The sequence below is a fragment of the Herpailurus yagouaroundi genome, unplaced genomic scaffold (genome assembly GCF_014898765.1).
Source record: "Herpailurus yagouaroundi ecotype Mexico unplaced genomic scaffold, PumYag 142, whole genome shotgun sequence".
NCBI lineage: Eukaryota > Metazoa > Chordata > Mammalia > Carnivora > Felidae > Herpailurus > Herpailurus yagouaroundi.
This window is the reverse complement of record NW_024412397.1, coordinates 61,781,168-61,798,540: the sequence shown is the minus strand read 5'-3', so window position 1 is coordinate 61,798,540 and position 17,373 is coordinate 61,781,168. Positions and strand designations below refer to the sequence as shown.

General features: G+C 41.9%; 1 protein-coding gene across 1 annotated transcript in view; it reads right to left on the bottom strand.

Annotated features, from left to right (window-relative positions):
* PIEZO2 (piezo type mechanosensitive ion channel component 2) overlaps window positions 1-17,373 on the bottom strand; it is a 456,739-nt gene that overhangs the window by 169,457 nt on the left and 269,909 nt on the right. The window contains 2 exon segments of the mRNA XM_040479417.1: window positions 9,628-9,841; window positions 11,594-11,804. Coding sequence (XP_040335351.1) covers window positions 9,628-9,841; window positions 11,594-11,804 — 425 coding nt within the window.

Genomic DNA, 17,373 nt, shown 5'->3' with positions numbered 1-17,373 from the left:
GAAGGAAACCTGGAAGGTTCCAGAAGGAGGTGTATGTGCTAGGTTTTGAGGGAAGAGTAGGAGCGAGTGGGATGAGGAAGTAGAAGGACATTTCCAATGAAGGAAACAGCACTAGGGGCAGAGTAGCTTAATGAGCTCAGGGAGCTGCACATGAGATGCCAGATAAGGCTGCAATCACCAGACATGGGAAGTTAGTTTGAATAGGAAAAATATTTTATGTGTGTTAATACGATGTTTACAATAATAAAGTCAGCTCCACATTGCCCAGCATTTGGTGACTCTTCTGTTTGATACAATACTCTTCTCTGAGACAGGCACTATTCTCATCCCTATTTCATAGATTAGGAAATACAAGCACAGAGAATTTGGTAATGTGGTGACCAGATTCTCTGTTTAGAAAGCAACAGGGCCACTCCTGAGCTGTTGGACTCCAGAGAATGGGTTTGCAAGCATCAATGTTAATCCTCTCAATATCACATTGGGAGAAAGTAGATCCCCCACTTTATCCTTGATAACAGGGCTAGCATTTGGGCAAAAAGGTCCTGCCCTGTTGCAGTGTGTGCATGTGTGTGTGTGTGTGTGTGTGTGTGTGTGTGTGTATGCACGTGTGTGCAGGTGAGCTGTTCTGGTACATATGAACCCAACAGAGTGAGACACAACTGTCAGGTCAATCACTGTAATCCTCACAGAGAATAGAGTAGATTTTCCATGAAAACGGAAAGGAGACCCCTCCTGAGAGATGCTCTCAGTAAGTAAAACATGAGCAGTTTGGTCCACAACATTTAATCAAGACTGAAATTCAGGAAAGCGATGTTGGGAAGTCTTAGGTCTCTAAGTTAGATAGACATCCTGTGCCAAGGCTTGTCCACCTGGTCAGAAGCAGTAGCTGCTTCACATGTAATATCAGGTGTCACAGCTGGGCAGGGCACCCTATTTCCCAGGGATCCGGGATCCACAACACACCATCCTAAGTGGCCATAAGGTTCTCCAAATTGCCCAGATGGACTCAGGGGTTCAAGTATTTACATTCGACGGATTTCCCATTTTTCTGTGGAAAGTCAACTTCTCTTCTGGCTTCTATTGTTCACCTTTCAGACAAATGCAAATGAACTCTGCCTGAGACCTTCGAACAAGTCACTTAACCACTAAGAATCTTTAAAAAACGGAACCCAGAGTCTGGTTATCATTATATCACCTACCAACTCTACAGTTCGATAGATACCTACCAGTGCCATCTTTCAGCAGGAAGGCAAAGGAAAAGTGTCAACTTCTTTGGGTGAATTTACATTTTTTACTGTGAAAATGGCCTGCTTTTACCTTTGTTTTTCCCCACATGCTGGACTGCTGTCAGATGAAATTCTTGCCAACTGGTCTCCATTGAAAACAATTTAGTCTTTCTGTGCTGTTTTTGTAACTAAACCTCAGATTACCCCAAAGCAAGACAGGCAGGCACAACATAGCCATCTGGGGCTGGGGTCCAAAAGTGCATTCTTTTAAATAACCTGAATTCTATAACAGCTAGCGAAGCAAACCACAGTCGACCCAACATAAAAACTGATTGTGCTGTTTCATTTTCTAAAGGACCCACTGGCTTTCTCCAAATGGCAGAGAAAGACATACAGTACTGGGGCCTCAGAGGATCTGAGGCGGATTCTGTGCTGACAGTAGAGACCCCCACATGGGGGCTCGAACTCAAGAACTGACATTCCTACATGTTACTGACATTTTTATGACTAGCATAAAAATAGTATAAATGTAATTAATGAGATCGCACTCTTAATGTTGGTTTTTTAATGTTTTTCATAGAATAGTTTACTCATGATGTTGGAGTTTTAGATTTTGATTTTGCTTTTTCTTTTTTACATTGTTTTTACACTGAAATAAACATAGCTTTTCCTTCACTAAACATAACGCATTTTCTTATCATGATGATTTACTGAAATAGAACATAAAACGGATAACATGGGATAAGTCGTTGTGTATTTATTTTATACAGAATCCTCCTTTCACAGAGAATGGCCTGAAACTCTCTAATTCCTTCCCCCTATTTCATATTCAAACTTCAGATCTTAAAGTGGAGAAGGCAACAAATGAACTCATTGAATTGGGCAAACAAGAGTCCAATGACTGCGGTCACTCCAGCGAATGTTCTTGAGAAAGTTCAGGACTTGGAATGAAAGCCAGTCAAAGTTCAAAAGAGACAATTTAAAGCATGGCCAAGGAATGCCTGGGTGGCTCAGTCAGTTAAGCATCTGACATGGGCTCAGATCATGATCTCACAGTTCCTGAGTTCGAGCTCCATGTAGGGGTCTCTACTGTTAGCACAGAGTCTGCCTTGGATCCTCTGTCCTCTGTCTGCCCCTCCCCCACTTGCACTCTCTCTCAAAAATAAATAAAAATCCTAAATGAATAATAAACAAATAAACAAAAAAGAATGGCCTACTCACTCATCTCAATGCTTGACATACACAAAATGTTCATTAATGGGGTCGAAAATTCAATGTACGCGTTCCAAGTGCCTCCATCATAATTAAGAAAAGAGTAGGCATTTAGTCTCCTGCCACATCTTCCACCCTGGTCTAAGTCAGAACTTTTACCTGTTCTATCCAGATAACTCAAGATTAAAAAACAGGGAACCCGGGGCACCTGGGTGGCCCAGTAAGTTAAGGGTCCGACTTCAGCTCCGGTCATGATCTTGCTGGTTAGTGAGTTTGAGCCCCGTGTCGGGCTCTGTGCCGACAGCTCAGGGCCTGGAACCTGCTTTGGATTCTGTGTCTCCCTCTCTCTCTGCTCCTCCTCTGCTCACGCTCTGTCTCTGTCTCTCTCTCTCTCTCAAAAATAAACATAAAATTAAAAAAAAAAAAACAGAAAAAAACCCTGCCCTTGGCCCCATCCCTACCCAGCACACCTTCTGCACTTTTAATGCAGAAAACCTGCGGAGAAATGGTCTAAGACTTAAAGCTTCATAAATGTGGCCAGTCCTACAAGTAGAGAAACAGGTGAGGATAAACACATGTGCAACTGGAGAAATGTGAACACGAGCCCACCACCTTTACTCTTGCTTCGTCTTTCAAAACAGGAGGGGTTTGCTGTCTACAGAAATTCACCTGAGCACTGGATGTTGTATGTAAGTGATGAATCACTCACTGGGTTCTACTCCTAAAATCAATACTACGCTATATGTTAGCTAACTTGAATTTAAATAAATAAATTAAAAAAATTCACTTGAAAATACAAATCTCTTTGGAAGAGATTACACACTGCATTAGCCAAGCCAAATTTTGTTTAGCTCACCATTTTTGTTAGGGAGACCCTTGGGATACCTTTTTTTTTTTTTTTTATTTATATATGAAATTTATTGTCAAATTGGTTTCCATACAACACCCAGTGCTCATCCCAAAAGGTGCCCTCCTCAATACCCATCACCCACCCTCTCCTCCCTCCCACCCCCATCAACCCTCAGTTTGCTCTCAGTTCTCAACAGTCTCTTATGCTTTGGCTCTGTTAGGGAGACCTTCTAGAAGAACAGCTGTCACAGGGCTCTGTTCTATTAAACACACTATGTTGACTGGTATATTCTTGATCTTATATAGTTTGTGGATTTGTTCTGAAGTTTTATTTTGCTGGATCAACTTCAGAAGTGTGATCACTAATGTTTTTATATGGTTATAATATGCTACAACATTTTAGATTTGGGAAAAATAATCGTTTCAAATGCAGTGTCTTCACCTTTCCATAAGTACAATCATAACTATCAAATAATGAGCCCTGACTTTTGTTTTGGAAACATCTGGTCATGTGACTCCTATGTGAAAAAATGGAAGAGAATCACTAATTTTCCCCCTGAGGCAACATCACTCTCCTACTCTGCCTCCATGTGAACTTTGGTCTCCTGTCCATCCCATATGGCTGCTGGTCCCCACTCACCTTCTCAACACCCCTCCCTGGATAAACGTAATGGAAAAATTCCATCACAGGTTTGGATGGAGCTACAAGGAAGCTCATGATCGCTTGGTTGAAAGAAGAGCTCTCTCTAGAGAAAAATAAAACCCCAGATCTGTGCTACACCTAGGTATGGGATTTAAATGTACAATACCAGCATGGTGAGGGAATCACAAACCAGCACGTTATCCTAACATTGGCCCAGGACCATTGAAACCTCCAGATCCCACAGCAGAGGTAAGCCCCAAACAGTCCTTCAGAGGCTCCTTCCCAACTGAGGGTACATGAGGTTGCACCTTGCTCGTCAGGAGTTTTACTTAAATTTAGAAGTAATGTGGGTGCACACCACAGTTTTACTGAAGACGGCAAAAATGAAGAATGATCTAAATCTACATGGTCACTGAAATCATAAAAATCCAAGAAGAGAACACAGTCAGTAACCCCTCTGACAATGGCCATAGCTACTTCTTACTAGATATGCCTCCTGAGGCAAGGGAAACAAAAGCAAAAGTAAACTACTGAGACTGCATCAAAATAAAAAGCTTCTGCACAGTGAAGGAAACAAACAACAAAACTAAAAGGCAACCTACGGAATGGGAGAACATACCTGCAAATGACATATCTGCTAAATGGTCAGTATCCAAAATATATGAAGAACTTACAAAACTCAACACCCCAAAAATGAATACTCTAATTACAAAACGAGCAGAAAACATGAAGAGACACTTTTCCAAAGAAGACATACAGATGACCGAAATACACATTGAAAAGATGCGCAACGTCATTCATCATCAGGAAAATACAAATCAAAACTAAAACGTTATGTCATCTCACACCTGTCAGAATGCCTAAAATCAACAACACACAAGAGAAGCAACAGGCATTTGAGAGGGTGTAGAGAAAGGGGACCCCTCTTGCACTATTGGTGGGAATGCAAACATAGGCAGCCGCTCTGGAAAACAGTATGGAGTTTCTTCAAAAAGTTAAAAATAGAACTACCCTATGATCTAGTAATTGCTCTACTAAGTATTTACCCAAAGAATACAAAAATACGAATTCAGAGGGATACATGTACTCTGATGTTTACAACACCATTTTCTACAATAGCCAAATTATGGAAATAGCCCACTTGCCCATCGACTGATGAATGGATAAAGAAGATGTGGCATATTTATACAATAGAATATTATTCAGCCATTAAAAAAGAATGGAATCTTGCCATTTGCAGTGACATGGATGGAGCTACAAAGTATTATTCTAAGTGAAGTCAGTCAGTCAGAGAAGGGCAAATACCGTACGATTTCACTCATATGTGGAATTTAAAACAAAGGAGCAAAGGGGAAAGAAAGAGAAAGGCAAACCAAGAAACAGACTCTTAACCATAGAGAACAAACTGATGGTTACCAGAGGGGAGGTGGGTGGGGGGATGGGTGAAATAGGTGATGGGGATTAAGGAGGGCACCGGTTGTGAGAAGCACCTGGTACCGTATGGAAGTGTTGAGTCATTATTACACTGTAAACCAATATTACGCTGCATGTTAACTAACTGGAATTTAAATAAAAACTTAAAAGCTTAAAAAAATAAAGTTAATGGAAAAATGGGGAAAAAATCTACATGGTCAGAAATCAGGGACTGACTATATCTACATATTCAAAGACTTCGCTGCCTATGGAAATCACATTTTAGAAGAACATTTCATAACATGGGCAAATGTAGAACTTGAATAAGGCAACTTATAAAAGAGTACTTGCCTTATGATTCAAAGTTTGTTTTAAAAAGGCACATATATGCCTAGGAAAAATTCTGGGAGAATATAGATCCTGAAATAAATAGTATTTATTTCTGGAAGTTAGGATTACATTTTTAAAAGGTGGTTCTCCTTATCCTTCATTACATTTTTCCAAATAATCACCAAAAAATATGTATTATCCTAATGATGAACAAATCAATTCAATTTTTCTAAAAATAAAGGTAATTCTGACCAGAGACGCATTTGAAAGCTTTTGAGAAGACAAAAATGGCTTGGATTGTTTTACGAACAGCCACATCCGAAGCTGGATATATGCGCTGGGGTCTCTGTGGTTATGAAATTTGTGACAAATGCCCACGCAAAATGAGTGTTTGTTTGCCACTTTCCAGTTTTTTCTTCTAACTCATAATTTGGGGTTAATAGCAATGCACTGGAATTGTGCCTTATGAAAAAGCTATTGTTTTAGAGATGTAAATTTCCAAGCTTTCTAGGACTAAAATGCAATGTCTTGTTATCACCAAGTTAACGGGGGGAGGGTGGGAATCTACAACATGGCAGTGTATTTATATTTATATTTATATTTATATTTATATTTATATTTAATTGCTTAGCTCAAACTGTCTAGAGCCTGACAAGCAACTTAACTTTTAATGACTTAGCTCTATGAGATCATAGTAACGGACTTTTTAAAATGTTTAAACGGATCATCTACAAAATGTAATTATTAATTACAGGTAATATAATTATTATTACCTGTAATAAGTTATAATTATTTTGTTTGGGACAAGTCAAGTGAATAATAGAGATAGTACATTATTAGCCTATTGGGACTACTATTATCTACACTGTAGGTTGGCAAGCTCATTCACCACCTATTTGGGTACAGCTGGTGAGCCAACAACGGTTTTTATATTTTTGAGTGGCTGGAAAAAGGCCGAAGAAAAAGAATATTTCATGAAATGCGAAAGCTAATATGAAATCCAAATTTCAGTGTTCACACAGTTTTACTGGAAGAGAACCACACTCATTCTTTTAAATCTGTCCGTGACTGCCTTTGCACTACAACGGCTTCTTGAAAGAAATGCGACAAAGTCTCAAATATTTGTTAGTTGATCCTTTACAGAAACTGATGCTTTCAAGGTGGTTCTGAATATTACTTGTATTTCCTATCATCAGTCTCTAGATGGCAGAAAAGATCCTTAAACTGGGGGTTACTGGCATATGGAATATTTTTATATTCCCAATTAACTCACCCCCTGAAAGTCACCCCTTCCAACAGCACAAAACATTTTTTCTATACCTGTTCAATAAACCCAAAATTAAATGCCTCAAAGAAACCAAAGGGTTCATTTAGCCTAGAACGAATGTCTGTACTGAAATTTAGCGTTTATTCACTACTGCCTAAAATAAATAAATATTACATAAATCTGCACCATTAAAGAGGCTGACAGTATAGCTGACAAGTGAAATTGTAATATATTTAAACTGTACAATGTGATGATTTGACATATGCAGACATTGTGAAATGATTACCTCAATCAAGTTAATTAACACATCAATGACCTCACCTAGTCATTTAAAAAAATTTTTTTTACGATTGACTCTTTTAGCAAATTTCAAGCATACAATATACAATACAGTACTATTAGGTAGAGTGAGCCTGCTGTACGTTAGATCTTCACAATTTATTCACCTTATAATGTTCACCTTATAATCTTCAGAATTTATTAAACTTATTAATGAGTTTATACCCTTTTACCATCCTCTCCCCATTCCTTCCAACACGCCACCATTGGCAACCCCTTTTCTACTCAGTTTCTATCAGTTGACTCTTTTGTTCAGTTCCACATATAAGTGGACAAATAGACAGCATTTGTCTGTCTCTAACTTATTTCAATAGCAGAAAGTCTTCAAATTTCATCCATGTTATCATCAATGGCAGGATTTCCTTCTTTTTTAAGACTGAATAATATTTCATCATGTGTATACACATACATACACGCAGATACACACACACACACACACACACACACACACACACTCCACATTTTCTTGATCCACTCATCTGTCAACGGGCACTTAGGTTGTTTCCATATTGTGGCTTCTTAGTTTTAATGTGTCTATAAAACATTCTTCTCTTTATAGACTGAATTACACTTGTTAAACCTCCACATTATGCCAATAGGTTTAGAATTAGTTACGCTGTGTGTGTATTGGGTACTAACTTGTTTTAACAGAATATAGGAGGTTTTAGGACTTGAATTTTCTCCTAGTGTTGGGTAGACATAGCTACAAACTAGACAGATTTTACACATGAATCAGTAAGAGCAAGGTGAGTGGGTCTGCACACACACATCGCTGCTTCATATTTACTATCACATAAAAAACAGATGGGGATCCCTCGAAAGAAGGATGCAAATCTATACCCTCAACATGATAGCATGACTCATGTTCTTCGAAATTCCAAGTTCCTCATTTCTCTGTTCACACACTGTTCACCCCCCTCACATTCCCTTCTGCCATTTCTGCCCCTGTTTACTTTTCCTGTAACTTCCAGGCATAAACTTTTCCACAGAAGTAGAGAAGTTAACATAGGACAATGGATACCCCAATGGCCAATCCCCTGGTTTAAGTAATTTTATTTGTCTCTCTTTCCTGCTTCTCTTTCCCTGCCTCTCCCTCCCTTTCTCTCTCCCTCTCTCATGTCTGTTGCTAAACCAGTAGAAAGTTGCAGACATCATGACACTTCACTCCTAAATAATTCACCACATATCTCCTAAAATAATGACATTTTCCTGTATGCCCACAATACAATCATACACATAAGAATTAACAATAGTTCTAGGGGTGCCTGGGTGGCTCAATCAGCTAAGCATCTGGCTCTTGATCTTGGCTCAGATCATGATCTCATGATTCATGTGATAGAGCCCCACGTGGGGCTCTGCTTGGGATTCTCTCTCTCCCTCTCTCTCTGCCGCTTCCCAAGTGCTTGCTCTCTATCTCTCAAAATAAATAAATTTAAAAACAGTTTAACAATAATTCTATACAATCAACTAATAACCAGTGAACATTGAAATGTCTCCATTTAACCTTAAAATGTCTTTTAGAGATCTGCGGTTGACCAGGATGTAATGTAGAGTCAGGCTTCACATCTGGTTGCTGGGTTTCCCAAATTCTCCTTTAAAACTACAGGAGTCCCTGCCCCCACTGCCTCGACACACACTTCTTTTTATGATGCTGAGGTTTTTTTTTTTAGAGACCAGATCATTTGCTGTATAGAATCCACATTCTGGATTTCTCCGATTGTTTTCCTCTGGAGTCATTTAAACTACTTTTCTTTAAACATTTTTTTTAATGTTTATTTATTTTTGAGAGAGAGAGAGAGTGTGCATGCGTGTGCACGTGAGTGGTGGGGGTGGGGGGCACAGAAAGAGAGGGAAACACAGAATCTGTAGCAGGCTCCAAGCTCTGGGCTGTCACCACAGAGCCCGACGCGAGGCTTGAAACATGAACTGTGAGATCATGACCTGAGCTGAAGTCGGACACTCAACCGATTGAGCCACCCAGGAGCCCCTGCCCTTGTTATTATTTTTAATGCTCTATTTGGTGTGTGAGAGCATCTTCCGGCTGGATGCTTTAACATGTTGTTATTATTCTTTGATGCAAAATGTTCTTCTGGGATCTTTTTCCACAGCTGAGACCAACAGCAGCCTCCCCTCTCTTCCATGTCTCAGCAGCACCTCCATTTGAAGAGACCTCCCACTTCCTTTTGGACTTTGTCATTCAGTAACTTGAAAGTGCTACATTGCTTCCCCCATCCCCACCGACCCTTTGCGGAACACATCAATGGGCATCAAGAGGAACCCTTGCAAATTCAAACAAGATCATAAAGGAGAGTCGGTTGTCCTTGAAATGTCTTAACGTTTTGTCTTACCTTGCATAGTAGTCATTGGGTGGAACTGCTTCTTGAAAGAATTGGAACTGGTATAAATAAAGTCCAATCAAGTGCCCCGCAGTGAAAATAGCCAGCAGCACACAGAGACAGCTGAACAGCAATGGATCAAATGTCCGGCACCAGGACCACCAGGTGCACAGACCCAAAAATACAAAGAAGTACACAGATGAGGTCAAAGACGGCAACATCATACCTAAGGAAGAAGAGATGTGATCACAAAAATCGCATGGAACTGGGAAATCATTCACCACTCGAGACATGTTCCTATTGGAGATGATGGACATTTCCTTCATATGTTTTCCGGTGTAGATCCAGTGATTAAAATGGGAATCCCATTTCATTTATAAAATCAGAGCTAATACTATTTTTGTTGTGCAAAAGATCACACATAAAGTGGTATTTGTTAATATAGGGAAACACAGGATGATGCCAGAAATTCTTCCCGTGCTGTTTGGCAGAGCAAGTATCTACTTTTCATACAGTAAAGTTAGCACAGTTACTTGCCTGTTTCCATCTTTCTACTTCTCCCCCCAGTTTTTTCCGGGAGACTTGTGTGCCCATTCCAACTTACCCTGATACCATTTTTAAAAATGTTTACTTATTTATTTTTGTGAGAGAGAGAGATTGAGAGAGTGCAGAAGGGGCAGAAGGAGTGACTGACAATCCCAAGCAGGCCCCACACTCCCAGGGCAGAGCTTGACATGGGGCTTGATCTCATGAACCCTGAGATCATCACCTGAGCCAAAATCAAGAGTTGGAGGCTTAACCGACTGAGCCACCAGGAGCCCCTCCCTGATATCACTTTTTATAATAACTTACTTTTTTGGGGGTAAGTGGGGTTCATAAAATTATTCCATCTATGGCGAAGTCTCCCTAAAACTTTGCCCTACCCAATGAAATCTGATTCATACTATTACCAAAAGGGGACATGGAAAATGAGGGAATTTTTTTTATAGGCATTTAAAAACTTTTGTAGGGGGCGTGTTGAAATGACTCTTCATTAAAATATTGGGATATTTCTTGAGAAATTCAATTCTCTTTTCCACTTTTTAACTTTGGTATTTAAAAAACTGTCACATTGTTTCATCTTGTGCAATTTCAAGGAAGCGGTATGGACCCAACTTCCCAGTGGCTCTGGAGCAGCCGCCAGCAGCAAGATGGAAGGAGGGAGAAAATGGAGATAACATTATTATGGAACAAGCAGTCAGCGGCCAAGATTTAAAGGAAGTGAGTGTCTGTGCTGCAAGATTACAATCTAACTGAGGAAGAAAAATAGTATATCCTGGAGAGTTAAATTAAGACTCCTAATGACCCAGTGTAAACAGACGTGCTTTCAGAATGTACACATGTGGCTCTCTGGAGAGTATACTGACATTGTTCATCGTAGCTGATCGCCATTCACGGGCTCTGGGGGAGGAGAACGGTGGTCTTTCTGATCTACGTATAAAACAGAACATCACCTAGATATGGAAAAAGATTGCTTTATGGAGGTTAATAGAAACGAACCAAGGGGCACCTGGGTGGCTCATTCGGTCAAGCGTCTGACTTCAGCTTGGGTCATGATCTCGCGGTCTGTGAGTTTGAGCCCCGCGTTGGGCTCTGTGCTGACAGCTCAGAGCCTGGAGCCTGCTTCAGATTCTGTCTCTCTCTCTCTCTCTCTCTGCCCCTCCCCACTCCTGCGCTCTCTCACTCTCAAAAATAAATACACAGTAAAAAAAAAAAATTAATTAAAAAAAAAGAAACCGACTAAAAACACAAACATGAGAACTGAACAGGAAAAATTATTTGTGTGTGTTGTGTGTACACGTGGCCAGTTTTACAAATTATGGCTATGAGTTTGGTGTTCTGGAATGAGGCTGTTTCCTTCGGCATTTTCTCCTCAGCCTTGTCTTTCATGACTCGCCAAAGTGCTACCTGTATTCCAACCCATACTGGAAACTCTCACCTGATGAACCGAGTAAAATGGTCACCACAACTTTTCCAGCAGTGGTTATCATGTTGCCGATAAACTCCTTAAGCTTGGAGGCCACCGAGGCGAGTCTGCGGAACATTTTTAACTTTGTGCTCTCTTCCACCTCGCCTTCCACACCGTCTCCTTCATCTAAATCCTCTTCGTAGATCAGTGCCTCTTCTGGATCTATTTTTTCTCCTCCGGCCTAAATAAAGGGGAAACAGAAAACACTGCAGTCCAGAACTCTGTCTACCACCCCGCAGATTATATGGTTTGTAATTTATGAGTCAGTCAGTGAGGTGAGCTTCACAAACCAGGGGAAAAATGCAGACAACCACCGAAGTCCCCCCAGGTTTCTGCCAGTCCCTGTGTAAGCCCACGTCACTTGGATCTTTCCTGAAGAAGTAAACAGGAAACATCACCAATCATAGAACCCATAACAACATGCTACTGAGCCACATGAACTCACTTTTTATAGTCAGAGGAAGAAACTGTCTGAGACGTCTATTAAAACCTTAGCTTTCATCATCTTGGTTTGGTTCCTCACATTTAAAGTGTTTGCCACCAGGGCGATAGGTAGTTTGATTAAAGTATCCATGGCTTTACCCAAAACGGTGGATCAAATCTGTGCTTGTGCAATCCCTTTTCTTTCTGAAGTAAATTTTGTCCACTATGTTAGTGTCTCCTGGTCAGAGGAGGTTGAGTGTTCTTAGGTCACCTGACTAGATATACAGACACTTCCTAATTTATCCTTTGACAGAATGATCTACTGGTTCGATCCTGGGTGATTCGGCACCTCAGTAACATCCTCAGAGATGTAGGGAAGAAATACAGGGGTAGAACATACAATGTTTTATATATTATTTTAAACTGGGTATACTGATGTGTTTTTGTCTGTTTTGTTTTTAGAGAATATGTAGAAATATTTTTTTTGGGGGCTAATTATAGTCTTTCCCTAGAAGTCTTAGGATTTTCTTTTTAAGTTGTTAGAAATATAAACCATCACCTAAGACTAAAGGTTGTTTTAGGTGCTCAGACTCTCTTTGCATTTGCCCCTAGGCTGGCAGATTTCTTTTTTTTAATTAATTAAAAAAAATTTTTTTTTAACGTTTTTATTTACTTTTGAGACAGAGAGAGCCAGAGCATGAGCAGGGGAGGGGCAGAGAGAGAGGGAGACACAGAATCCGAAGCAGGCTCCAGGCTCCGCGCTGTCAGCACAGAGCCCGACGCGGGGCTTGAACCCACGGACTGTGAGATCATGCATGACCTGAGCCGAAGCCAGGACGCTCAACCGACTGAGCCACCCAGGCACCCCTTTTTTAATTAATTTTAAAAAATATGTTTATTTGCTTTTAAGCTAGACAGGGCGTGAGTGGGGGAGGGACAGAGAGAGGAGACACAGAATCTGAAACAAGCTCCGGGCTCTGAGCTGTCAGCACAGAGTCTGACATGGGGCTCAAACTCTGAACAGTGAAATCATGACCTGAGCGGAAGTCAGACGCTTAACCAACTGAGCCCTAGGCTGGCAGACTTCTTTTAGCCCAACTGAAAAGACCACACTGGCTGCGGAGCCAGAAGGGTCTTTTAGGCCCAGTTCAGACATCCATTTAAGGCCTAAAGAGTACATCCAGCCTCTCTATTTTCCCACTTAAAGATTTCTTTCTCAGCCCAGCCTCTCCAGTTTCCTATTTTAAAGGTTTTTTTGTTTTTTTTTTTTTTTTTTTTTTTTTTTTTTTTTTTCCTTGATACACTTAGCTCAGATATTCACATGATATTCACTGCTGGTAACTGAATCTCTAACTATGCCCTTGGGCATGAAAGGAAGCCTGCAGAGAATGGCATTAAAGCTCAAGTTAGTGCCCAGTGGCCTTGAGAACTCAGAGATCTTCCTTTGCCTAGGAAGGTACAGGCTGCTCGTGACAAGCTATCTATCGATGAAGCCAAGGGTGTAGGATGTACCCTTACCCTCTACAACGCACCCTCCCACACACAGATTTAATCTAGGGCCTATTCAAGTCTAAATACCCAAACTGGGTTCTATTCTCTTCTATCATGACACATTTGTATTTTTCCCTGAAAGAAAAGAAATGCCTCATGCTTCTTCATGGAGACTTCTCTCGCTGTTCAGGGCCTAGTAGGTGCTAATATCTCGTAGGAGATACAGTGATAAACATGTAAACAAGTAGTAAATTAACAAGCTGAATCTCTCGCAGTAACAAATGCCAGTCAGGGAATGAAAATAGGGGGATATGACTGTGAATGGCAGGGTGACCGTTTTAGATTCCGAGGTCAGGGAGAGCCTCTCTGAGGAGGTGACATTTAAGCCCAGATGTCACAAAGTCACCAGCCATATGAAAATCCTCTTCAAAAACATCCCAGATGGAGGGAAGGGCAGGTCAAAGATTCCATGGTATGTTCAGAAAGAAGGCATGTGTTCCCTGACACATTGCCTCTTCTACTAATTCACCCTCCTCCTTGTCAGTTGTCAGTCAGCTGATGAGCCCACTTCCTACTTCACTGAGAGAAGGGGGGAGAGCACCCCACCAGCATGACAGGGAGCCAAAGGCATGCTGAGGACAAAGTACAAGCTGACAATTGCTCCCCCGCCCCCCACAGTGACATTCCTCAGACACTCCTGGCTGTCCAAGAACAAAGGGAGGGGGAAAAAGGGGAAAACAAATGGTTAACTGATAGAAATCAGTTTGCAAATGTCTTAGTAAGTGACAAAAAAAGGCAATGTTATAATAACAGCCAGACTTCCAGAAATCCAAAGACTCAGTTACCTGGAGCCCTAACATCACCTTCCCCTCCTTAGTGATGTGCAGAACAAAGGCAGGAAGAAAATGTAAATAACATTAAATTTCTTTATAACCTGCAGCCCCTTGACAAATACTTGAGGCAAATACAGAGTATAACATTCCTCCAGGAACCCCCTACTGTCTTAATGTTAACACTTTGCTAGAGGGAAAATCAACCAGCTCAACAATACCAAGGACTCAGTATCTTATGAGTCCTCTTGAACATATGAAAGTCCTTTTGGAACCTCCCTTTTTCCTTACCTGGCCCCCCAATTCTGTAGTATATAATCAGTCACTCTTCACAACGCCAGTGCAGCTCTTTCTACCCACAGGTCCTGTCCCACTGCTTCAATAAAATCACCTTTTTGCACCAAAGGTGTCTCAAGAACTCTTTCATGGCTGTCGGCTCTGGACCCCCACCACCACTCCAAAACCACATCAAGCACATCAGCCTACAGACCTAGAGCTAACCTGTGCAGTGGCACTTGGATTCCCTGTCCTGTGACTGTGGATGAGTCGTATGCCCTGGGAGACCAGGGAGAAGGGCAGTCCTTCTCTTTCCCCTGCGTCACCTCCTGCTCCCTTCCGCCCATATCTCCCCATCAACAAACAAATACCCCTCACCAATTCCAACCCACGTGGCCTCCAAACCACATTTGCCTCTCAAAGTGACTCTCCCAAGAGTTGGGCTAAAAACATGGCACCACTTCCCCTATGCCTAACTTCTCTTGAATTCACTCTAAAGGGAGTTTGATCACCAACCACTCCACCTAGTGGGGGCTCTCATGTGGTCTGTTTCACATGGTGATGCCAAGGCAGACTGCAGCTAGGAGGCTATTGCTGTGGTCAAGGAGACAGGAACTCACAGAGCTGAAGGGAGGTTCATGTCTTTGCAGTTTGTCTTAAAGGTCAAGTCAGCAGGACTCGCTGGTAAATTTGATGTGGAGGGTGGAGGGACAGAGGAGAAGCAAAGAAAGTTCCTGTATTTCTGTCATTATTGAGGAGACAGGGATAACCAGGGGCGGAGAGGGTTGGGGGAAATTCAGTTCTGAGATGCCCTTCAAGCATTCTTGTTGGAGGTGTTATATGGGCAGCCAGGATAAGAATCTGGAATGCTGGAGGGAGGTGGAAAACTGGAGAGGTCTATTTGAAGTTCAGGGACATAGAGATGGTTTTAAAGTCAGGGGTCTGGTGAGATTACCTAGAGAGAATACAGAGGTTGACTACCCCTCAGATGCTACCACAAGTAGAACCAGTCTGTCTCTCCAGGCTTATCCTCATTTCTGTCTAGAAGCACCCTGGGAAGCAGGCATATGGAGAATCCAGAATCCACACTCTTGGCCTTGGAATACACATGGAACGTGATCCTCTCTCCATCTCCTAAGCCTTTCTACCTACTCCAGCTCCCCCAAGCAGAGTTTCCATGGGGATCTGCCCAGTGAGACTGCTGATATGGGGCCCACACTGCTGTCTATATACAAACCATGCACTCATGGGGCACGTGTTGCTTAATATCCCCCTCACAACAAGGCGACCCATAAAAATCCTCCTTGAGGAAGAAAGTTTGGCCAAAACCTTCAGTCACCATACTTGAAAAAGGAGACATGGAGAGAGAACACAGCCAGTGCTGCCTGGGTCCCAGTCAGAAACACACTCCTAACTTTCATAATAAATGACTTGTTATTCAATTGCAGAACTGCTACGGATATAGATTAAATCAAATAAGATTCTCTGGTCAAGACTTTGTGAGGTTAGACAAATGCATTTCCTTGACCTCTCTCGGGTGGGACCAGGGCCCCTGTGACTTTTATAAACATACCACTGTACTGGAGGGTTTTCAGCATTTTTGTACCGGAATCCCTGGGGACCTCAGTTGGAAACGCTTTCTAAACCTGCCAAGCTGAAAGAGGGCCGAAAGAGAGCCAGGTTGGCCTCCGTGAGCCCTCACTGTCCAGGCTGGGGCCAGAACAGCCATTAGTCATGGCAGGTCTGCTTATTAATGGGCAGGCTTTCTCCTCCTAAATGATTCGTCTGCTGAAGTATAAACACCGATCCTCTGGAACAGCATCCACTCGCTTAACCGTATTTACTAATAAGCACCCTTGCTTGGGGGAGCCATAATTTGTCCTGGCTTTAAGGAGTAGCTGTAAATGAAGACTTAATCCCCCTGGTTCCAGAGCTGTCTTAGAAATTAAAGACAAAGAGAACCCTTTACAGTTCAGAAAGGCATATAAAATATTCCATATTATTACCGCCCGTGTCAACATCTAAAACTTATTTGAAGACATGTAAATCCTTTAACTTGCCTTTGCTGAAAGTTCCTGACTTCGAATGTTCCAGCACATATTACGATAGACCCTCTCATTTCACGAGAGGAAGCTCTCGCTGCTCTGGGACCAAATGCATGCAAGGTCATGCTTTTACCAAGCAACCACCCCCTTCTCAACCCGCAGCTGCTTCCCACCACGGCCACATCCACACTTAGCACAGCGTCAGCAGCCACTTCCACTCAAATGGGACAGGGAACTGCCTCAGGGTGGAGCACAAACATCCATTTTTCTTTAGCTCTGAGCACTCCATGATTCATCCTGGGTTGGGGTAAGTCCTGGAGATCACCTGAGAACCCTTAAAGGGATGGGTATCAAGCCTCACCTCAAACTTCCTAAATCAGAAATTCTGGGAGTGAATCTCAGGAATCTGTACAATCAAAGAGCTGCCGTACATGATTTTGAAGCAGCCGATCTAGAATCCATGCACAGGCTACGTCTGCAACCCCCAATCAATTGATTCCATGTTTGGCAGACTAGATCACACTGCAGATATTTTGTTGGACTCAGACGCTGGGCAGACTCCTTTAATTGGAAAATACATGGAAGTAATTTATCTGTGCGACCTCCTTCCGGTTTCAGGCAACCTTTGTGCGTTAGCCCAGAACTTCTCGTTAGATGAATCTGCTTTCTTCTTTGTGGCTACAAG